The following is a 25,371-nucleotide window of genomic DNA, read 5'->3' as shown; positions in this document are numbered from 1 at the left end:
CCCACTGCTTTTTTCTTTATATATACTGTTATATTGTTATATTGTTTATTTCAGTTATTCTATTTTTATTTATTGCATTGCCTGTTTGCACTGTGGGCCAGAGAGGACTGAAATTTCATCTGTGCTGTATGTCGAGCATGTATAGCATATTTGACAATGAAGTTGACTTGACTTGACTATATGTTACTTCTGGGTGATATTATTCATAAACATTGTATTAGTTTCCACTGTTATTCTGATGACACACAGTTATATGTTTCTGCAAAACCTGATGAGAGACACCAGCTTAATAGAATTGAGGAATGTGTGAAGGACATTAGACACTGGATGCTTATTAACTTCCTTCTGCTTAACTCTGACAAGACTGAAGTACTTGTACTAGGACCACATGAAGCTAGAAGTAAGTTTTCTGATTACACAGTAACTCTAATAAGTGTTATAATCTAATATAATAAAATAATAAGTGTTATAATCTAATAATTACACAATAAGTGCATAAACAAGCTCCAGTTAGTTCAAAATGCAACAGCAAGAGTCCTTACTAGAACTAGAAAATATGATCACATCACGCCTGTCTTATCCACACTGTATTGGCTCCCAATTAAATTTTGTATTGATTATAAAATACTACTATTGACCTTTAAAGCACTGAATGGTCTTGCACCACAGTACCTGAGCGAACTTCTGGTCCTCTATGACCCGCCACGCCTACTTAGATCAAAAGGTGCAGGCTATCTGCTGGTACCTTGTATAGTGAAGGCTACATCAGGGGGCAGAGCCTTTTCTTACAAAGCCCCACAGCCCCACAGCCTTCCAAGTAATGTTCGGGAATCAGACACAGTCTCAGCATTTAAGTCTAGGCTGAAAACATATCTGTTTAGTCAAGCCTTTTGTTAATGGTGTTTATGAGGTAAAGGAGTAGATCTGGAGGGTCCTCAGGCATAGAGTGTTTTGGTAAACTGGGATGTATGGATGCTGTCAGTCCCCCACTCGCTTGCTCACTCGAGTTTGTTGACGGTGTAGTGGTTGGCTGCTTTATGTCCCGGGCAGTGGCGGCTCCTGAATTTTTTTTCAGGGGGGACAATTTTCCCCCGTTATGTCTACACGGACCGTAAATGTCCACAGGACTGAAGTAAATTGACCTAGGTAGCAAATCAATTGGCCGAACTTGTTTTTGCCTGGTAAATTCAGATATCAATATAGACAATCTCTTCTCTCCACTAGGTGGAAACACTGAACAAGTTAAAGGTGGCAAACTAAGGTAGCCTAGTAAACTAGACCCACCCGCCTAGCGGCCAAAAATATTTTTGCCTACGAGTGGCAAATATTCACATTTAGTCTGGCTTGCCAGGATAAAACTAAGAAGATTCATTGTGAAGCCTTCAAAGCAAAACATTTGGCATCACAATCAATTAATATTACATTACTCATTTATTTTCTCATATTTTTCCAGTATTCTATAATAAGTAGACACAAATTCTTAATTATAAACATATTCTAATTTCTTCATTCTAAAGAATGCAATTAAAGTGGCAGGATATAAATCCAAAACAAGTGTTTATTTAAGTTTTGAAAAAGATGAAGAAAAGCATAACCATCAAACAAACATGTGCAGCTTAATTATGTTTTTTTTTTATATGGAATTGCACCATTTTAACAACAAATAATAATTCTAAATAAATTCTGCAGTTTTTTTCCCCCAAGAATTCCTCCAGAAAGCCATGCCTTAAAAGGAAATTTAAAGTATTACAAGCATGTCAATGAACACAAAAGGCTTTAGTTATTTAGCTATATACACACAAGGTTACACAAGGTTTTGTAGTCAGTGCAACTTGGCTTAACAAGTTGGAAAAAAAGGTAAGGTGCTGCTGGCTCCAATGAACACATATACTGTACAATATATAAAAACTGAAAATATGCTTAATTTACACCAAGTCAGAGAGAACTTGAGGCTACTGAAATATTCCAAGCATGGCAATGTTAAACTGCCATTGGTAACACACACAAAAACAACTTTTGCCTAGTAAATTCAAATATCAGATATCACTGTACCGTCTGCTGTGCTACTTCCAGGGTGGAAGAGAACGCAAGGGTAGCAAAAACGAGCATTGACTACATCACAGCCAGCTAGCCAAGTTTTCCGGTGGTACCAGTTATTGTTAAAACCTCTTGAGTAGGTCTTCTCCCCCTTCGTAGACACTTGCTTGATGTTTAAATTCGGTCTAGGAGGTCCTAGCTGTTTGATTGCCGTTTTCTCCTCATTGGTACGACGACTAAAGGAAACTTCTTTCAGAGACGCTATCGTATTGTTGCACTCAACACTCGCCATCTTCTTCATAGAATGTTCACACATTTCCCACGCAAGTTGCGTTTTCCAGCCCAAAATTATGTTCAAAGCCCGCTAAAATGCACTTAAAACCCCCCAATCTGGCAACATTTGCGCGGCGCAACAGGCGTATGACGTAAGCACGCTGCTTGTGCGAGCACATAAAACCCAATAGAAAATGCATTGGGAGCATGATTTTCGAAAAAAACGTACGTACCATTAGTGTCAATGGGAGATTTTGGGGCAAATCTGAACCTGACAGAAATCGCCCCAAAAGGGCGTGGCTACACCAGGCGCGACCTTAGCCTGATTGGACAATGACATTACTGTTGCCGTGGTAGTAGGAGTAGATAAAAAAAAAAATCTCCCTCCCTGTTTGGGAGTGCGTCGCCCAAATCGCCCCTATTAACGAGCCGCCAGTGGTCCCGGGGCGTCCTCATGCCTGTGTTACCTTCTGGTTCTCCCCTTTTAGTTATGTTGTCATAGTTAGTTGCCAGAGTCCCTGCTTGTACTCAGTGCAATATGTATACTGTTCCTACTTATTCAGGTGACATTGGGCATACCTAACAACCTGTGTGTCCCCCCCCCCCCCCCCCCAAAAAAAAAAAATCTGTCCCTCTGAGTTACATGTCAATCCTGAGATCGAGATGCTGACCTCTTCTGCTCCTCGGACCTGCCTAATCCATCTTGGTGCCCTGTGTCTGGTTGGAGTCTCATCACATTGCTCCTGGGGAGGACAGCCCCATATGGACAGTTGAAAGTCACACCTGGAGGACGCTCTGGACACTTACAGTAATGCTTTTATGGCTGAGGACTACAGTTGACTTGCTAACTTTAGCACTGCAGTTGTCATGAACAGTTTTGCACTGAAGAGTTATAACATTAACAAAACTGACTTCATGTTAAAACTGTTAATGTTATAGTTATGTTGTCTGTTGTTGCCCAAATGAGGATGGGTTCCCTTTTGAGTCTGGTTCCTCTCGAGGTTTCTTCCTCATGTCGTCTGAGGGAGTTTTTCCTTGCCACTGTCGCCACAGGCTTGCTCATTGGGGATTGAGTAGGGATAAAGTTAGCTCATTTTTAAGTCGTTCAAATTCTGTAAAGCTGCTTTGTGACAATGTTTATTGTTAAAAGCGCTCTACAAATAAACTTGACTTGACTTAAACCAGTGGGTAACGTGGTTAGTTACAACTGTGTCTAATTACTAGCTGTCGATTAATATGTGTCTCTGTGTGTCTTGAAGATGGCCAGTAACAAGAGAGAGAACTGTGTTCCCCAACACATACGGTGTGTGTGTATATGTGAGAAGTCACTGAAAAGTAAAAGTTTAAAAATAATAAAGCACACTTTGAACTTTGGGCGGCACGGTGGTGTAGTGGTTAGCGCTGTCGCCTCACAGCAAGAAGGTCCGGGTTCGAGCCCCGTGGCCGGTGAGGGCCTTTCTGTGTGGAGTTTGCATGTTCTCCCCGTGTCCGTGTGGGTTTCCTCTGGGTGCTCCGGTTTCCCCCACAGTCCAAAGACATGCAGGTTAGGTTAACTGGTGACTCTAAATTGACCGTAGGTGTGAGTGTGAATGGTTGTCTGTGTCTATGTGTTGGCCCTGTGATGACCTGGCGACTTGTCCAGGGTGTACCCCGCTTTTCGCCCGGAGTCAGCTGGGATAGGCTCCAGCTTGCCTGCAACCCTGTAGAACAGGATAAAGTGGCTAGAGATAATGAGATGAGATGAGACTTTGAACTTTTGCACCTGTCCCCCAGTTCCTCATTCCCGGGTTTCAGCATTAGTGTAACAGCTTTTTATTCTGAGGCAATGAGGAACTGGGAGACCACAGTTCAGGGTTCCCTTTTTTATTTTTAAACTTTCACTTTTCAGTGACTTCTCATATATATACATACACCATGTGTTGGAGAACACAGTTCTCTCTTTCGTTACTGGCCATCTGAAAGACACACAGAGACACACATTAATCGACAGCCAGTAATTAGACACAGGTGTACTCATCACATTACCTGCTGGTTCAACGTGACTCCTTGCCGTTCACAGCCGACGCTCGACCACACCCTCGCTGCCACAAACCCCAATTCCAAAAAAAAAAAAAGGTGGGAGGCCATGTAAAATGTAAATAAAAACATAATGCAATGATTTTCAAATCATGGAAACCCTATATTTCATTGAAAATAGTACAATGTATCAATTGTTGAAACTTTTTTTTTTAAATATATGCTCATTTTGAATTTGATGCCAGGAACTCATTTCAAAAAAAGGTGGGACAGGGGCATGTTTACCACTGTGTTGCATCACCTCTACTTTTAACAACAGTCTGTAAATCTTTGGGAACTGAGGAGACCAATTGCTGTAGGTTTTAAAGTGAAATGTTGTCTCATTCTTGCCTGACATGCAATTTCAGTTGCTGAACAGTTTGGGGTCTCCTTTGTTGTATTTTGTGCTTCATTGTGCACCAAATGTTTTTAGTGGATGACAGGTCTGGACTGCAGGCAGGCCAGTTTAGCACCCGGACTTTTTTTAACTACAGAGCCATGCAATTGTAATATGTGCAGAATGCAGTTTGGCATTGTCCCACTGAAATAAACAAGGCCTTCCCTGAAAAAGATGTAATCTGGTTGGCAGCATGTTGCTCCAAAACCTGTATATATCATTCAGCATTAATGGTGCCTTCTCAGATGTGTAAGCTACCCATGCCATGCCATGTCATGTACACCCCTTTACCATCACAGATGATTTTTGAACTGTGCGCTGATAACAAGCCAGATGGTCTCTCTCCTCTTTAGCCCAGAGGACATGGTGTCCATGATTTTCAAAAAGAATTAAAAATTTTGATTCATCAAAGCACAGGACAGTTTCCCACTTTGCATTTGTGGATGCAGCGATTAACTGTGTTCACAGACAATGGTTTTGGAAGTGTTGCTGAGCCCATGCAGTGATTTTCATTCCAGAATTGTGTCTGATTTTAATGCAATATTGCCTGAGGGCCTGAAAATCATGGACATCTAATGTTGGTGTTTGGCCTTGTCCTTTGTGTACAGAGATTTCTCTGGATTTGCTGAATTTTTAATGATATTATGTCCCATAGTTGATGTGATCGCCAAATTCTTTGAAATTTTACACTGAGGAATGTTATTCTTAAATTGTCTCACTATTTGCCCATGCAGTATTTCAACATGGTGAACTCCCCCATCTTTACTTCTGAGATACTTGGCTTTGTGTTGTCATCAAGACCACTTAAATCAAGACCAAGTCATGACCAAGACCAGAATGTATTGAGACCGAGACAAGACCAAGACTTTGAGGGGTTGAGACAAAGTTAAGACCAAGACCGAGGCAGGGTGAGACTGAGTCAAGATCAGGACCAGACCAGTGGGTGTGAAGGGGGGCAGGGAGGGGTGATAGCTGTTAACAGGAATGAAAATTTTGAATTCACAATGAGTAACATTATTGGTTCCATTTAAAGCAGAAAGTTTTACATCCAATTGCAATAATGATGTTAACAAATAAATCAAACAATGTATAGGCAATTTAGTGATATCCTCACAGTTGTGGTCTTGACCAGTCTTGAAATAAAATCCCGAATCTCTATGTCTGAGACCAAGACAAGACTGAGTAAAAACGCGGTCTATTCTGAGATGAGACTGAGACCTTCACAAAGTGGTCTTGAGACCGGCCTCAAGTACTACAACACTAACTCAGCCTCTCTGGGATGCTCTTTTAATACCCCAATCATGTTACTGACCTATTGCCAATGAACCTAACTTTTTTTTTTTAATTACAGAACTTTTCCAGTCTTTTGTTCCCCTGTCCCAACTTTTTTGAAACATGTTGCTGGCACTAAATTCAAAATGAGCATATATATATATATATATTTTTTAAATTATCAGTTTCAACATTTGGTATGTTGTCTTTGTACTATTTTCAATTAAATATACACTGTAAAAAAAAATCTTGTCAAATTTACAGTGAAAAACTGGCAGCTGTGGTTGCCATTTTTTCACCGTAAAAAATACAGTGACAGTGTATATGGCTTTACGGTAAGGTATATCAACACTTGTAAAAACAACAGTTTGAAAATGTTCAATTTTACAGGTATTCAATGTACAATAATCAGTACATAACTGTTAATTTTACGGATATTCATTGTACAATAAACAATGATTCAAAATGATGGTTACAAGCAATGATCTACTAGACAGATATATATTTTTTTTTAGAATTTTTTTGGGCTTTTTTCACCTTTATTGGATAGGACAGTGCAGAGACAGGAAATGAGCTGGAAAGAGAGACGGGGAGGGATCGGGAAATGACCTCAGGTCGGAATTGAACCCAGGTCCCCAGATTCATTGTATGACGCCTTAATTGACTGAGCCACAATGGTGGGCATGTTTTTGTTTTTTTAACAGGGCAATGATGTAATTTTAACTATCACATTCTGTTTTAGTATTACAGTTTGTCTGTGTTTAAACTACAACAATTTGTAAATTATACAAAAAAATATGATCAATTCAACATATTCTTACTGTTAAATTAACAGTGGTATTTGGTTAGGAGTTTTACAGTATATTGATGTAAATTACACACTGCTTCATTGTTTTTGTATTTACAGTTTTTTTTATGTCATGATTTTACATAAATTCACTGTTAATTCTACGGACATTTTTTACAGTGTAGGGTTTCCATGATTTGCAAATCCTCACATTCTGTTTTTATTTACATTTTAAACATCATCCCAACTTTTTTTTATTTTTTTGGAAATGTGGTTGGACGTCTGGTAAAAAGCACAAGTTAAAAGCAGAACAATTCTCACATATGAGGAACTATAGGCTACAACTGCCTCACCTCAGTGACACTTTGTCCTTGTTATTTAAGACGTGAATGATCTTTTTTGGACCTTTTATCATTGTTTTTTCACCATTGTTTGTTTCTTCTCCTCATATCCTATCATACAAAAGGATGACTGGCTGTTACTACTTGGACTATGACTAAAATTGGGGTAGATGGTGTATGTAGCCCTGCGATGACCTGGCGATTTGTCCAGGGTGCACCCTGCCTCTCGCCCATAGTCAGCTGGGATAGGCTCCAGCTTGCCCGCAACCCTGTAGAACAGGATAAGCGGCTACAGATAATGGATGGATAGATGGTGTATGTTTTAAATTTATAAGCACTTTACAGACACTTTGGGAGTGTAATTGGTGAGACATGGCATAATGAGGTGCTGGAGGTAGTATAACCACCCTTGTCTTTCAAAGAAAAAATACATCAATATGGTTTCATTTTTGGTCCTCCACATTAGTGCCGAGGTTCCCAAAAGCAATGCAGCACAAAGATCATCGTTATATGGTAGAGTGTGCAGCGCAATGAATGCTCTCTCTCCTAGTTAAGACATTCTTAGCATTAAGAGCCTTTTGGAAAATCCACCACAGGTCATTTGCTGTTAACAGATCTGTTTTGATGGATTATTTTGTGGAATCAAGTACAGCATTTCTTAAAGTGTACATTAGGTTATGTAGACATGAGGCTGAGCCTTATTTCTTCCTAACCCAGACACCAGATAAATTGGAGCTTATTGCAGCCTTATTAAGAAGGAGCATGCACTGAAAAAAATAACTCATGAGATTTACTTAAAAAATATATTGTAAGTATTTGCACGCAAATGATTTAAGTAAAATTTAATGCTGCAGTATCAAGTAACACTCACTTGCCAGTATTAAGTAAATTTTACTTACCATAAAACATAACAGTTGTGAAGATATTAAGTAACATTTACTTAATTACATCTAAGTTTTCAGTTATATTTATTTAACCTTCATCCTACCAAGTGGGGTCCATCTGGACCCCACACCTATATGTTTGTTTGCCATTTTAAAAATATGTGACATACTGCCTCACCGTTTTATGAATTTGTTGGAATTTATGTCTTAATTAAAACACTAAAGCACCGGAAGATCAGCTTTTTGCATTGTGAAGGTATAATTAATTTGTTACTGGGGTCCAACCGGACCCCAGAGTAAAGTTTATCTGTCTTTCATTTTATAATTGAATAGCACACTGAAAGTTAACTTCTTTTATTTCTTTTATGTTCCATAATGAAACTACCAAGGCATTCCTTCTTGGGGTCCGTGTGGACCCCACTGCTGCAATAAGCACAGGCTGCAAAACAAAAGCCCTAAATTATTTTACAATTACTTTTTTGTTTTAAATTCTGTAAGAAAAGACCTAAGTTGTAATCCAGAATGTTTTACAGCTGCATGAGCTGCAAAAATCATGTATATAATGCCAATTTTTTTTGTGGCGCTATAATTTGCTACATGTATGCTAGTTATTGCAATATTATTGCAATGTTATTGCATTTATAATACATCATTGATATTTAGCCATAGTGGATTTTGTTCTTCAATAAAGTTATGTCTGTTTGCTGCATTGAATTGGTTCTTACTGCATTGATTTCAAGGTATTCCCTCCTGGGGTCCATACGGACCCCGCCTGGTAGTTTGTGTATGTAAAATTGGCTGGTAGGATGAAGGTTAAGTGTGTTCTTTATGCCTTGGGCCCTTTAGTGTATTGCTGTTATTAATACAAGATGTTCTGAACAAAACTTATCTGGTGAGTTTGTCTTTATAAGCTTTAATTTTAAAGAAAAGTATTGGTGTCCAAACGGACCCCACATGGTAAGATTAAGGTGTAAAATAGCATGGTAGGATGAGGGTTAAACAAATTAAGTCAAGTCTACTTGTTTTTCATAGGCAGGAACATCATTTTACTCAAAATTTTAAGTAAATTTTATATATCTGTAGTATTTGCTGTTATGAAGTAATTTAGTAGATTTTAATTATTTTCTTGTGCTTGACATTTTAATTTACTTGGTTGCATTATGTTACATTACTCATTAAAATTAGGTAATCATTGTCATTATTCTTTTGATAAATCTTGCCAAATAAATTTAACCAATACTCTATGCATTTAGTATATCTTTATCACATATCACACAACTAAATTACAATGCAATTAAACTGTTTATTTTTCATTTTAAACAGTTTAACAAACAAGAACCGTCAAAGTAAATCCACTACTATTGTGGATTGAATTGCCCAATCCTTTATGGGGCAGCCATAAATTTAACATTGGCATGACTGACATAAAAAGAACAAACAGACAGTATTACATAGTATACACTGCATCCAATATACACTATTATATACAATATACTCCAGCTGTCCACAAAGCCCACTGGCTCCTCCAAAGGGCACCCTGAAAATGAAGAGACACAATTTGTGGTATTAAAACAATGGTCTAAAATATTCAGCCACAATTTTAATATTACATTATGATGGATGAATAAGGGAAAATAACAAAACAATATTATATCATGCATACATTATTTTCTACTTGCCTGAATGATGAGAATAATGTTCTGTTCTGATTTGCTTCCTGTTGATAGATAGAAAAATATTTTAATAAGACTTAATAAGAAATAAACTGTATCATGAACAAGCGTAAATGAACATTTTGTTTTGTATAACTAAATAAAACAATTAACACATGAGAGATTTATTTGTGAGTAGAACTTGTAATGAACAATCGATTCTTTCATTTAACTACAAAAACATGAATCCTAAGTAAAATAATACCCCCCCCCCCCCACACACACACACACAATATCCCTGCAGTGAGCTGTGCTGTGTGCATATGATTGAGGAATAACCTTTTTAAAAAGGTACAGCTGACATAAGTAGCAGGTCACATGACAGTTATTAAAAAAAGATAAATTCTGTTCTGTAAATACTGTTGCAAGAACAGTACATTCCACTCATATATTGGGATGTTTTAACATTAGTCAACAGAGAGTGACGCCATGCAGTGTGCAGTAGTGGCAGTCACTTGAATTCAGTCGCACACGTGCACATGGACGGGCACATTTACAGTATACAACTTTATTTGCCTCAGTTGCGGAAAATAGGTCCTATAACTAGTGAAATAACTGTCTACTGTGACGAAAAAAGTTGTTAACCCAAATTAGTGCAGACTGGTGAAAATATAGACAATTTATTATGAGTATCGATACTAAAACGGACACATTTGGTATCGAAAGTATCGGTCCGCACATCACGAAGTTGCTGTGGGCTTCACACTGCACGGCACAGCCATGCTACTAGCCGTGCTAACCAGCTTCTTGTCAAAAAAAGAAAAGAAAGAAAACTGCCAGCGACATCTCTTTGTATTTGCAAGCTAGTTCTCTCAAAGACCTCTGGCGCTTCTGTCAGTAAACGTGTGTTTTAAAAACCTATTCTGGGGCGTTTCTCCCATTCATCAGCCTCTCCCCCTCATTCTCAATGCACAGTGTTCATTCAGTAACGGAACGTTACTTCACTGTCGCCGCCAAAAGTTTTACAAAGAAAAAAACATGTTCTACTATGTTGACGCCAGTTGATAAACGTTATAGTACCGTTACGTTGGTGCTTTTTTAATATCCTAACTTTAGTTATTTTTATCGGGAAAAACCATAGACTGTACCATATATAAAAGAGGGAAAAACTGCAGCCCCCCCCCCCCCCCCCCCCCCCCCCCCCACACACACACACACACACACACACACTTACAGGCTAGCACGGACCAAAGTGGCATTATGCTAACTTTAAATTAACTTATGAACAGTGACACTTTCAGAGTAAAGTTTATGTAGTATTTCTAGGTTTATGTACATACAACTATTAAACATTTAAATAGTATGAGGAAACCTAAGTAAAACTTACTCTTCCCCCATAATTCATGTATTACGTTAATAAAATGTTTAATTTTACTTAAGAAACTCTAGTTCTTACTGAATCTTAAAAATACAAGGTAGAAATTATGACAGTTACTCTAATAGAGTTTACTGCACCAAAAAGTCACTTTTTTCACATGTGAAAAATTGGTAGAATGAACACAAATGAGGTGAATTATGTAATTTCCCCCCCGCAAAATGCCTATAGATGAACAATGATAACTAGATAGCAGTAAAAGTAGACTAAGCACACAGTTTAGTAAGTTTAGTGTTCTTTGGTTTGAATAAAAGGGTTACAGCTTTTCCATGTTTATCACATTTGGTATTCAGAGGAAATGTTTGAAATAATGCATTGCTCAACCTTAATAGTTTTGTTGTTAATATAGTGGTAGATAGTAGCTCTCCCCTTTAATATTACAACCAGCCATCAGTGATGAAGTATATTGTTTGCAGAATAACATTAGGTCATCAGTAATGCACACCATTTCTAGCTGCCTCTAATTGCAAACCATAAGCAATCTTCTGTTTACTGTTGTGTCTCACCCCTGTTTTCTGTAGATGAATATGCCATTATTTTACCTCTCATGTGAGTTTACTATAAAAAAGAAAGTAACTAAGACTATTTTTGATGAGACATCAGTGGTAGAGGAAAACTTGATATGTAGCCTGATTTGTATGCACTGCCATTCCCCCCCCCCCCCCCCGTGCATGCAGTGTAGTGATGAGAAGAGGCTTACAACTTTTATCTCTACACGACATGGTGGTGTAAGTGGTTAACATGGTCGCCTCACAGCAAGAAGGTTCTGGGTTCGAGCCCAGTGGCCGGCGGGGGCCTTTCTGTGCGGAGTTTGCATGTTTTCCCTGTGTCTGTGTGGGCTTCCTCCGGGTACTCCAGTTTCCCCCACAGTTCAAAGACATGTGGTTAGGTTAATATGGGACAGCCTTGGGCTGAGGTGCCCTTGAGCGAGGCACCTAACTCCCAACTGCTCCCCGGGCGCTGTTAGCCTGGCTGCTCACTGCTCTGGGTATGTGTGTGTGCTCATTGCTCACGTGTGTTTGCACATGTGTGTGTTCACTGCTTCAGATGGGTTAAATGCAGAGAAGAATTTCACAAGTGTGTGATGAATAAAGTTGTGCTTTCTTTCTTTTCTTTCTTCTTTAAATCTGTAGAGTAATACAGCTTGTTGATGCAGCTTTAACTTTAAAATCTATCCTTTACTCTCAGTTTACCCTGTAAACCATACATGTTTAAGCAATATTCATATTAAAATATATTATTCTGAAATTACTATGAATTATTCAGTAACTACTGTGAAATAGGAAATGCACGTAGTTAAGTCTGGATCTGCTGATGGGTTGTGGGACTATAAGAAGTTACTCTCTATGTACAGTGGATATAAAAAGTGTACACACCCCGTTAAAATGATAGGTTTTTCTGATGTAAAAAAATGAGACCATGATAAATAATTTCAAAACTTTTCCCACCTTTAATGTGACCTATAACCTGTACAATGCAATTGAAAAACAAACAAATCTATTAGAGAGAAAAACAGAAAAAATAAAAAACATACAATAAGCTGGTTGCATAAGTGTGCACACCCTTAAACTAATACTTTGTTGAAGCACCTTTTGATTTAATTACAACATTCAGTCTTTTTGGGTAAGAGTCTGTCAGCCTGCCACATCTAGACTTAGCAATATTTGCCCACTCTTCCTTGCAAAAGTGCTCCAAATCTGTCAGATTGCGAGGGCATCTCTTGTGCACAGCCCTCTTCAGGTCACTCCACAGATTTTCAATTGGATTTAGGTCTGGGCTCTGGCTGGGCCGTTCCAAAACTTTTTTGGGGTCATTGTCATGCTGAAAGATGAAATTCCTCTTCATCTTCAGCTTTCTAGAAGACACCTCAAGGTTTTGGGCCAAAATTGACTGGTATTTTGAACTGTTCATAATTCCCTCCACCTTGACTAAAGCTGCTATTCTAGTTGAAGAAAAACAACCCCAAAATATGATGTTGCCACCACCATGCTTCACCATGGGTATGGTGTTCTTTTGGTGATGTGCAGTGTTGTTTTTGCGCCAAACATACCTTTTGAAATTGTGGCCAAAAAGTTCAACCTTGGTTTCATCAGACCATAACACATTTTCCCACATGCTTTTGGGAGAGTTGATGTATTTTTCATGCAAAATTTAGCCGGGCCTGGATGTTTTTCTTTGACCCTACCTCATAGTCCAGATATATGGGGAATACGGGAGATTGTTGTCATATGCAGTACACAACCAGTACTTGCCAGAAATTCCTGCAGCTCCTTCAGTATTGCTATAGGCCTCTTGGCAGCCTCCCTGACCAGTTTTCGTCTGGTCTTTTCATCAATTTTGGAGGGACGCCCAGTTCTCGGTAATGTCACTGCTGTCTCATATTTTCTCCACTTCTTGATGACTGTCTTCACTGTGCTCCATGGTATATCTAGTGCCATGGAAATGTTTTTGCACCCTTCTCCTGACTGATACCTTTCAACAATGAGATCCCTTTGATGCTTTGTAAGCTCTCTGTGAACCCTGGCTTTTGCTGGAGGATGCAACTGAGTAAATGTCTGAACTTTATTTGGGGTTACTCAGAGTCATTTTAATTGATGGCAGGTGTGTATCCAAAAAGACTGAATGCTGTAATTAAATCAAAAGGTGCTTCAACAAAGTATTAGTTTAAGAGTGTGCACACTTTTGAAATTACAACCCCGATTCCAAAAAAGTTGGGACAAAGTACAAATTGTAAATAAAAACAGAATGCAATGATGTGGAAGTTTCAAAATTCCATATTTTATTCAGAATAGAACGTAGATGACATATCAAATGTTTAAACTGAGAAAATGAATCATTTAAAGAGAAAAATTAGGTGATTTTAAAATTTCATGACAACAACACATCTCAAAAAAGTTGGGACAAGGCCATGTTTACCACTGTGAGACATCCCCTTTTCTCTTTACAACAGTCTGTAAACGTCTGGGACTGAGGAGACAAGTTGCTCAAGTTTAGGGATAGGAATTTTAACCCATTCTTGTCTAATGTAGGATTCTAGTTGCTCAACTGTCTTGGGTCTTTTTTGTCGTATCTTCCGTTTTATGATGCGCCAAATGTTTTCTATGGGTGAAAAATCTGGACTGCAGGCTGGCCAGTTCAGTACCCGGACCCTTCTTCTACGCAGCCATGATGCTGTAATTGATGCAGTATGTGGTTTGGCATTGTCATGTTGGAAAATGCAAGGTCTTCCCTGAAAGAGATGTCGTCTGGATGGGAGCATATGTTGCTCTAGAACCTGGATATGCCTTTCATCATTGATGGTGTCTTTCCAGATGTGTAAGCTGCCCATGCCACCTGCACTAATGCAACCCCATACCATCAGAGATGCAGGCTTCTGAACTGAGCGTTGATAACAACTTGGGTCGTCCTTCTCCTCTTTAGTCCGAATGACACGGCGTCCCTGATTTACATAAAGAACTTCAAATTTTGATTCATCTGACCACAGAACAGTTTTCCACTTTGCCACAGTCCATTTTAAATGAGCCTTGGCCCAGAGAAGACGTCTGTGCTTCTGGATCATGTTTAGATACGGCTTCTTTTTTGAACTATAGCGTTTTAGCTGGCAACGGCGGATGGTACGGTGAATTGTGTTCACAGATAATGTTCTCTGGAAATATTCCTGAGCCCATTTTGTGATTTCCAATACAGAAGCATGCCTGTATGTGATGCAGTGCCGTCTAAGGGCCTGAAGATCACGGGCACCCAGTATGGTTTTCCAGTCTTGACCCTTACACACAGAGATTCTTCCAGATTCTCTGAATCTTTTGATAATATGATGCACTGTAGATGATGATATGTTCAAACTCTTTGCAATTTTACACTGTCGAACTCCTTTCTGATATTGCTCCACTATTTGTCGGCGCAGAATTAGGGGATTGTGATCCTCTTCCCATCTTTACTTCTGAGAGCCGCTGCCACTCCAAGATACTCTTTTTATACCCAGTCATGTTAATGACCTATTGCCAATTGACCTAATGAGTTGCAATTTGGTCCTCCAGCTGTTCCTTTTTTGTACCTTTAACTTTTCCAGCCTCTTATTGCCCCTGTCCCAACTTTTTTGAGATGTGTTGCTGTCATGAAATTTCAAATGAGCCAATATTTGGCATGAAATTTCAAAATGTCTCACTTTTGACATTTGATATGTTGTCTATGTTCTATTGTTAATACAATATCAGTTTTTGAGATTTGTAAATTATTGCATTCCGTTTTTATTTACAATTTGTTCTTTGTCCCAACTTTTTTGGAATCGGGGTTGTATTTATCATGGTCTCATTTTTTTTTACATCAGAAAAACCTATCATTTTAACGGGGTGTGTACACTTTTTATATCCACTGTAGGTGAGTACATAACAAGTGTCTAATCTGCAATCAGGCCTAAAGAATAAACTCTGTAAGACTGTACAGAAATGTAGTTGGGTCCCTATTAAAGTGTCTGTCCAGAGTTCTTCACATACAGTGATCTAATGGAGGGTCATTGATCTTGAGACAGAGACAGTGACTCTGTGCATTTCGATTTGCAAGGTGAAATATAGAGGGTGGCAGCTCCTGTCTAAATTAAACAGGGATCGATGGTGAGGTGAGACTTAGTGGTCGAACAGTGTAACAGATGAAACTATCAAAAATAAGCCTGAGTCACTGCCTAGAATAAGTTGGATCCCTGGATTAAAAAAAAAAAAAATTAGTTTTAATTCTGCACTTGTAAAAATTTTTTTTTAAATCCAAGTTTAGCAGATACATAGCTCAATGAACTGCAGAGAATGGAAATCCTGTGCAAGTTGTCAAAGCATTTACTTTTTTTTCCCTGTTAATTGTGCAAGGCAATACTGTAGCATGAGGATACTTTAAATCAGAGTTTCTCAAACGTTTTGGAACCAGAGACCCCTTTAACCTGTGAAATAAATTTCATGGACCACTAATGACAGGTGTTTTTATGAACATAATCCAATTAAGTCATTAATCAAATTAAATTACTCAAATTAATATTTAAATCATTATTCAAATGTGTAAAATAATATTCTGGCTATTTCTTGGATCCATGGAGCTTTTTTTTTTAAAACTTTCCGTTAACAGAATACATTAGGTCCAAGTTGACATATTTTTAGGCCTATTTGTTTTGAGTTATTAAGGTTTTAAATTAACCATATTCAATCAAGTGTCCAGTCAAATATGCCAATAGTTACTGTACTACTTGACTGGCCAGTAAGAAATATAATAACTTACGATCATGTTCTATTGCATTTCCAACACTATAACAACATTTAAAATGGCTTAGTTCCCCTTACTCCACTTCACGGCCCCTACTTTGAGAACCATCACTTAGTTTATATAAAGTTGACCTGCAGAGGAGAAAGAGAACAAAGAAAGTGTTTGGGTGCTAATGTAAGCTTGAATATAACAGATACTTTAGTAAAGAAAGTAAATAAGTAAGAAAAAAAAATCTTGGTGATGATTGTAGGAGGGGGCACAGTGGTGCAGTGGTTAGCACTGCTGACTCACAGCAAGAAGGTTCTGGGTTTGAACCTTGTGGCTGACTGGGGTCTTTCTGTGTGGAGTTTGCATATTCTCCCTGTGCATGGGTTTTCTCTGGGTGCTCCAGTTTCTTCCTGCAGTCCAAAGACATAAAGATCAGGTCCACTGGTTACTCTGTGTGCGTAGCTGTTCATCTCTGTGTTAGCCTTGCAATAGATTGGTGACCTGCCCAGGGTGTATGCCATGTCTTGCCTGAAGTCAGTTGGGATTGGCTCCAGCTTCCTCTGTGACCATGATGGATAAGTGGTATAGATAATAGATGGATGGATGATTGAAGAATGCAGTCAATTCAGATAACGCTGTATTAGGTGAGTCTACAAGCAGTCAAATCAAATCAAATCAAATCAAGTTTATTTGTACAGCGCTTTTAATAATAAACATTGTCGCAAAGCAGCTTTACAGAATTTGAACGACTTAAAACATGAGCTAATTTTATCCCTAATCTATCCCCAATGAGCAAGCCTGTGGCGACGGTGGCAAGGAAAAACTCCCTCAGACAACATGAGGAAGAAACCTCGAGAGGAACCAGACTCAAAAGGGAACCCATCCTCATTTGGGCAACAACAGACAGCCTGACTATAATATTAACAGTTTTAACAGGTATAACCCTCAACTGTCCTCATGGGGCCGTCCTTCACAGGAGTGGGGCGATAAAACTCCGACCAGACATAGGGCACCAGGATGGATCAAGCAGGTCAGAGGGGCAGAAGAGGCCAGCATCTCAATCCCAGGATCAACATGTAACTCAGAGGGACAGATGGGGGGGGGGGGGGGGGGGGGGGGGGGGGGAAGAGAGAGAGAGAGAGAGAAAGAAAACACGTTGTTAGGTATGCCCTAAAAATGACAAGTATTAAATCTGTGTGGTAGGCTCACAGAGACGAGAGTCTTTACATCAGGCATAACACACAATGGCATGTTAATATGGTAAAAAATATATCATGACCCTGCTCTGGCTGGATGCTTGATTGGGTGATGGGAGCACACTCCTCAGCAATGATGAGATGCAGATGGGACCCTTAGGCCTGGCCAAGACAATTCAGTTACATTTCACCGGGTCTGGGACATGCGACAGAATGTCTGACGGCCGATTCCCTGCAGGCTACGATAGCCAGTCGAGGTCCCCACCGTCTCCACCAAAAGATTTCCTGTTGACTCCATGTAACTCAGAGGGACAGATTTGGGGTGGGGGGAGAGAAAGAAAACACAGGTGGTTAGGTATGCCCAATGTCACCTGAATAAGTAGGAACAGTATACATATTGCACCGAGTACAAGCAGGGACTTCCGGCAACTAACTATGACAGCATAACTAAAAGGGGAGAGCCAGAAGGTAACACAGGCATGAGGGAGCCCCGGGACATAAAGCAGCCAGCCACTACACCGTCAACAAACTCGAGTGAGCAAGCGAGTGGGGACTGACAGCATCCATACATCCCAGTTTACCAAAACACTCTATGTCTGAGGACCCTCCAGATCTACTCCTTTACCTCATAAACACCATTAACAAAAGGCTTGACTAAACAGATATGTTTTCAGCCTAGACTTAAATGCTGAGACTGTGTCTGATTCCCGAACATTACTTGGAAGGCTGTTCCATAACAGTGGGGCTTTGTAAGAAAAGGTTCTGCCCCCTGATGTAGCCTTCACTATACGAGGTACCAGCAGATAGCCTGCACCTTTTGATCTAAGTAGGCGTGGCGGGTCATAGAGGAGCAGAAGTTCACTCAGGTACAGGTACAGTCAGATCTTATGTAAGCCATAATTAATTAATTACAGTATTAGTAAATCCCTATTCTTAGGGGATTAAAAGGTGACAAGCAAGATATGAATGCAAGTTACAAAACCAAAGAGAAAAGAACTATGATGATGATAAGCTTTAAATGAGGCTTATATAAGCCATTGCTTAAATGCCAAATGAGTATATGGTGGGAACAAAAGAAATATACGTTTGATATAATTTCCAAAATGTTATTTGGTCCTGAAATTAATTCATGCTAAATAATTTACATTATATTTTAGCAGTACTGTGCTGTATACTGAACATAGTGTAATTCAGAATGCTTGATCACAATTGGGGGCGGCACGGTGGTGTAGTGGTTAGCACTGTCGCCTCACAGCAAGAAGGTCCGGGTTCAAGCCCCGTGGCTGGCGAGGGCCTTTCTGTGCGGAGTTTGCATGTTCTCCCCATGTCCGCGTGGGTTTCCTCTGGGTGCTCCGGTTTCCCCCACAGTCCAAAGACATGCAGGTTAGGTTAACTGGTGACTCTAAATTGACTGTAGGTGTGAGTGTGAATGGTTGTCTGTGTCTATGTGTCAGCCCTGTGATGACCTGGCGACTTGTCCAGGGTGTACCCTGCCTTTCGCCTGTAGTCAGCTGGGATAGGCTCCAGCTTGCCTGCGACCCTGTAGAACAGGATAAAGTGGCTAGAGATAATGAGATGAGATGAGATGAGATGAGATGAGATGAGATGAGATGAGATGAGATGAGATGATCACAATTGCTTCTGCTATTTTCTGACCAGAACAGGAGCGCAGGTCACACCTTAGTTCATGGTCTCAGGAGTCACTGGGATAGAATGATGAGTGTCTCAGTCCTTTGGCTGACTGCTACTTGGAACCATCTATCTGCCTCTCAGACCTTCACTTTATTGACTGCTACAATGACAGCTCTATAACACTCTGGCATAATAAGTACCCATGCTGAATTTGATTAACTTTCTTTCAATATGCCATGCATGATAAACAGGCACATGTGGATGGAGCTGGAAATGATTGGTCTAACACAATAATTTTTTTCTATATTGGTCAAATATAATAATTATATAATTATTTTTTTAAAATGCATAATAATAACTAAGTACACAGTGAACTAATTTACCTACCAGTAAAACTGCTGCTGCAATAATGATCCTTTTTACACTAATTATGGGCACTGATATAAATAAAGCTTTAAATGTAAGCTGATGGTCTTGGAGACCATGATCCTGGAGAAAGAACATTTCATTCCAATATATACAAGCTATATAGAAGAATGACAGTAAATGACAGTGACAATAAAAACCCATTTGACTTGACTTGATCATAATTAACTTGAATCATAATTTATAAATTCTTCAGTGTAAGTTCTTTAACAGGCCACATATAGGTTTTCTGACTTTAGTTAAACCCCACACTCATATCACTGTGTGTTGTGTCTGTGTCTGCAGTTGTGGAGAAGCCAAACAAAGAGAGGGTGGAAGTGAAGGTTGATGGCCATATTGGGACAAATGTGATAAATGTGGAGCGTACAAGTAGGCAGCAGATGGTACGTTGCTGTCTGTGCTGGACTGTAGCCCACCTGAAGCAGGCACTTTGGGGTATCACTGTGGTTCTCTGTGTCTGTTCATCCTGGACGGGATCCACTCAGCTGGCCAAACTAACACTCAGACAACTCAATGTTCCTTTCACTCTCACCTGCTTTTCTAATTCCTGGAACTGCCTCCTTTTCCCCCTATACTACCTGGGCCACCTGTGCTGGAGCAAAGAGAGGCAGAGCATTCGAAAGCGCTTCAGGTGAGAGATGACTGATAATCTTCAGAGGGCTAACAAAGTTGCTTCTACACTTATGATTAGCAAAAAAGACAGAAGGAAGATCTGGCTCTTGTCCTTTATTTATTTATTTACTTGTTTTTTATCTGATTAATTTTGAGAGCTCATAAGGAGCTAAAAAAAACTTTAAAGGATGTTTTGTCTCCACTTATGCAAAAGTATTTCCTTGGCACTAACAAGGACTGACTTGCGTGAACTGTGTATGACGGTGATGTTACGTAAGTTCATGCTGAGCTGAATGATGATTGGTGTTTTGTGTGTGTATGCATAAACACAGGGAGTGCTGTCAGTTCCTGGGTGATGATGGACTGTCATTGAAAACGCTGCTGTCAGTACTGGCACCATTTGGAGTGCTGTGGACACTCACCAGCTACTTGTACCTACAGGGCCTACGCAGGATCCCTGCAACAGATGCCTCAGCTCTCTTCTGCTGCAGCCGTGCATTTGTATTTCTCATCTCTTGGATTGTGCTGCGTGATCGCTTCATGGGTATCAGGGTGAGATTGACACTGTGAGGACATTTGGATTTTCTATCAAGCAAATGAAACAAATCGAAGTGCAGGAAACAGCACCAAATAACAATACGAAATAGGTGTTAAGCTTGTTACAGTGTCACAAATTCACAGTTTCATTTGTGACACAGATTAATATGCATTTATGTCTATTGTCATTAAGATTTTTTGTGTGTTCTTTAAACAACCCTTTTTTACTGGCCTACAAATATCTCAGAATAATTGCTACTGCTATCTCTTTCATAATATCTGTATACAGGGCTGGATTGGGACCAAAATTGGCTCTGGCATTTTGGCCCAGACTGGCCCATCACGGCTGGCCCACCATCAGAAACCTTCCATCTTTTTGCACTCTTTTTAAATGTGTACCTTCTGTACCATTCCCCAAAATTACTACAAAGCTGTGTAGTAAGTGAAGTAAAATTTAATTGTCCCAAAAATAAATTCCTGTCAAGAAAGTAAAGCTACAATAATAAGGTGCATTTCTTAATACACTACATACACTACTGATACTGGGAAAATAGCTGTTTATTTAATTCACGGCTAATGGATAGAATTATAATTCTAAATATCTGGCAGCATGGTGGTGCAGTGGTTAGTGCTGTCACCTCACAACAAGCAGGTTCTGGGTTCGAACGTGACAGTTGGCTGGGGCCTTTCTGTCTGTAGTTTGTATGTGCGCCTGCTTGCATGGGTTTCCTCTGAGTGCTCTGGTTTCCTCCTACAGTCTAAAGACATGCAGATTAGGTCTGGCTACTCTAAATTGCTTGTGAGTGTGAATGGCTATCTGGTGCTCTGTGTTTGACTGGTGACCTGTCCAGAGTGTACCCTTCCTCTTGCCCACTGTCAGCTGGGATTGGGATTGGATGGAGACGAGACCAGGAAGAAGACTGGTCAACCGATATGAATAACAAATGAATAAAACAATATTAACTGCTAGCTAATTGTAAATGACTGCTTAATCATGATTAGTAAAATAATAACATGGGCTAACAACAGTCCTCCTCCATAGGTAGGACAAGGTAATAGAGCAACATTTACAAGATATTTTTAGTACACCAGGCAAAATACAGAGAGCTAGCTAGTTAATTCATAAGTAATTAGCCAAGTTACCAGGGTGCACAAATAGCTATATACAGTGGGTATGGAAAGTATTCAGACCCCTTTAAATTTTTCACTCTTTGTTTCATTGCAGCCATTTGCTAAAATCAAAAAAGTTCATTTTATTTCTCATTAATGCACACTCAGCACCCCATCTTCACAGAAAAAAAACAGAAATGTAGAAATTTTTGCAAATTTATTAAAAAAGAAAAACTGAAATATCACATGGTCATAAGTATTCAGACCCTTTGCTGTGACACTCATATTTAACTCACATGCTGTCCATTTCTTCTGATCCTCCTTGAGATGGTTCTACTCCTTCATTGGAGTCCAGCTGTGTTTAATTAAACTGATTGGACTTGATTAGGAAAGGCACACACCTGTCTATATAAGACCTTACAGCTCACAGTGCATGTCAGAGCAAATGAGAATCATGAGGTCGAAGGAACTGCCCAAGGAGCTCAGAGACAGAATTGTGGCAAGGCACAGATCTGGCCAAGGTTACAAAAGAATTTCTGCAGCACTCAAGGTTCCTAAGAGCACAGTGGCCTCCATAATTCTTAAATGGAAGAAGTTTGGGACGACCAGAACTCTTCCTAGACCTGGCCGTCCAGCCAAACTGAGCAATCGTGGGAGAAGAGCCTTGGTGAGAGAGGTAAAGAAGAACCCAAAGATCACTGTGGCTGAGCTCCAGAAATGCTGCCACCACCATGTTTCACTGTTGGGATTGTATTGGGCAGGTGATGAGCAGTGCCTGGTTTTCTCCACACATACCGCTTAGAATTAACGCCAAAAAGTTCAATCTTCATCTCATCAGGCCAGAGAATCTTATTTCTCATAGTCTGGGAGTCCTTCATGTGTTTTTTGGCGTTAATTCTAAGCGGTATGTGTGGAGAAAACCAGGCACTGCTCATCACCTGCCCAATACAATCCCAACAGTGAAACATGGTGGTGGCAGCATCATGCTATGGGTTTTTTTTTCAGCTGCAGGGACAGGACAACTGGTTGCAATTGAAGGAAAGATGAATGCGGCCAAGTACAGAGATATCCTGGAAGAAAACCTCTTCCAGAGTGCTCAGGACCTCAGACTGGGCCGAAGGTTCACCTTCCAACAAGACACTGACCCTAAGCACACAGCTAAAATAACAAAGGAGTGACTTCGGAACAACTCTATGACCATTTTTGACTGGCCCAGCCAGAGCCCTGACCTAAACCCAATTGAGCATCTCTGGAAAGACCTGAAAATGGCTGTCCACCAACGTTCACCATCCAACCTGACAGAAATGGAGAGGATCTGCAAGGAAGAATGGCAGAGGATCCCCAAATCCAGGTGTGAAAAACTTGTTGCATCATTCCCAAGAAGACTCATGGCTGTACTAGCTCAAAAGGGTGCTTCTACTCAATACTGAGCAAAGGGTCTGAATACTTATGACCATGTGATATTTCAGTTTTTCTTTTTTAATAAATTTGCAAAAATTTCTACATTTCTGTTTTTTTTCTGTGAAGATGGGGTGCTGAGTGTACATTAATGAGAAATAAAATGAACTTTTTTGATTTTAGCAAATGGCTGCAATGAAACAAAGAGTGAAAAATTTAAAGGCGTCTGAACTGTATATATATATATATATATATATATATATATATATATATATATATATATATATATATATATATATATATATATATACTATAACATTGCTTTGATATTAATTAGCTGTGCTTGCATTCATGAAGTAAGCAAGCCAGCTAAGCTACTTATGCACCTAGCTAGGTAAACTGATATAGAGCAAGGCATGTAGTTTGTTTTCTTGTAATGTTGTCAAGTTATTTTTGCAAACTCTGGCTAGCGGGCATACCCCACTAGCACATTTTTGCTCAACTTTATCAAGAGAAGCTTCATGGGATTCTGCACTTGGCAGTAGCCTAATTTAAACAGTTCTATGATTCAGTTACAGTCATTATCGTGATCATCTTAATTATAATGACACACTTGCTGTTGAGTCATATTAGTTTGTGCTCACCCCTTCAACTTATAGTCTCTCTTCAGTGTACTCTCGCCATCATCTTCCTTCCTGCCCTTCTCATGCTCATCCATTACGTCTACTTCTACCTCCAAACATTGCCCATGACTGGTGGCAAATGGTGGGTGCTGCTGCTGCAAAAGGTCCAGCACCAAACATGTCCAGAAGTTTTACACATTTGGCAGCATCTGTCTCAAGAGCCTGTCTTTTCTTTGCTCACAACTTCTCTGCACCTCCTTTTCACTTTGGCTTATTCATGATTGACACACTGTTTTAACAGACCTTAAAACAGAGCCCCAAGGGGGAGGTGCTTTGTAAGATGGGAATGGGCCACTGGGCCAGCCCACTGTCAGTTGACAACCCAACCAATGGGCCTCTCTATGTGCTGTAGGGGCCAATCAGAACAACAACAACAACAACAACAACAACAACAATAATAATAATAATAATAATAATAATAATAATAATAAAGGGCAGCATGGTGGTGTAGTATTTCGCACTGTCGCCTCACAGCAAGAAGGTTCTGGGTTCGAGCCCAGTGGCTGGCAGGGGCCTTTCTGTGTGGAGTTTGCATGTTCTCTCCATGTCTGTGTGGGTTTCCTCTGGGTGCTCTGGTTTCCCCCACAGTCCAAAGACATGCAGGTTAGGTTAATTGGTGGCTCTAAATTGACTGTAGGTGTGAATGTGAGTGTGAATTGTTGTTCGTCTCTATGTGTCAGCCCTGCAATGATCTGGCGCCTTGTCCAGGGTGTACCCCGCCTCTCGCCCATAGTCAGCTGGAATAGGCTCCAGCTTGCCCGTGACCCTGCACAAGATAAGCGGTTACGGATAATGGATGGATAATAAATAAATAAATAAATAAATAAAGTTACAAAAATAATCTGTCTGCCCCAAGATACACCATCCCATTAGGAAAGTGCCCAGCTGGCCAATGCAGCACTGTTTGGATATCAGCTGTCCTTTTTAAAGGTTGTTTTTGCACATCAGATTTGGTTTGCATAGTCTAGGCCAGTTTATGCCATAATATAATTAACTAAACCGTACATTCAAAATAATAATCTACTGGAATTAAATAATAAGAATAAAATGTGAGCATTGCCTTTCACATATTGGACATACATGCTGCCTTAACTGTCGTTAGAGATCTGATGTCAGTCTGCATGGCGCCTTCAGTGAAACGTATTTGCATCCCTAAAATCTGATATGGGGCTTTAAGTATTTATAACCTGTTAGTGCCAGAGATATACAGACATATAGAGCTTTTGCATGTAGCATTTCATATTTTTTTTTACTCACAAAAAATAAGCAGGCTGTAAAATAACTGATAAACAAATGCTTTTATAATCTATTGTTCAAGGATAAACCCAGTAAATCACATAAATAATTTAATTAAAAATAGTCATTTAATTTTCAAGACCTACTTATGTGGTTACTTTATACTGTGTAACTTT

General features: G+C 39.6%; 1 protein-coding gene across 1 annotated transcript in view; it reads left to right on the top strand.

Annotated features, from left to right (window-relative positions):
- The window catches only part of slc35f3a (solute carrier family 35 member F3a), a 34,036-nt gene that overhangs the window by 5,424 nt on the left and 3,241 nt on the right, over nt 1–25,371 (top strand). The window contains exons 3-4 of the mRNA XM_060939972.1: nt 19,905–20,250; nt 20,564–20,783. Coding sequence (XP_060795955.1) covers nt 19,905–20,250; nt 20,564–20,783 — 566 coding nt within the window. The remainder of the gene's footprint in view (nt 1–19,904; nt 20,251–20,563; nt 20,784–25,371) is intronic.

This window comes from Neoarius graeffei, chromosome 14, assembly GCF_027579695.1.
Source record: "Neoarius graeffei isolate fNeoGra1 chromosome 14, fNeoGra1.pri, whole genome shotgun sequence".
In the NCBI taxonomy this organism is placed as follows: Eukaryota; Metazoa; Chordata; class Actinopteri; order Siluriformes; family Ariidae; genus Neoarius; species Neoarius graeffei.
The sequence above is the reverse complement of the archived record's forward strand: the minus strand, read 5'-3'. Positions and strand labels throughout refer to the sequence as shown.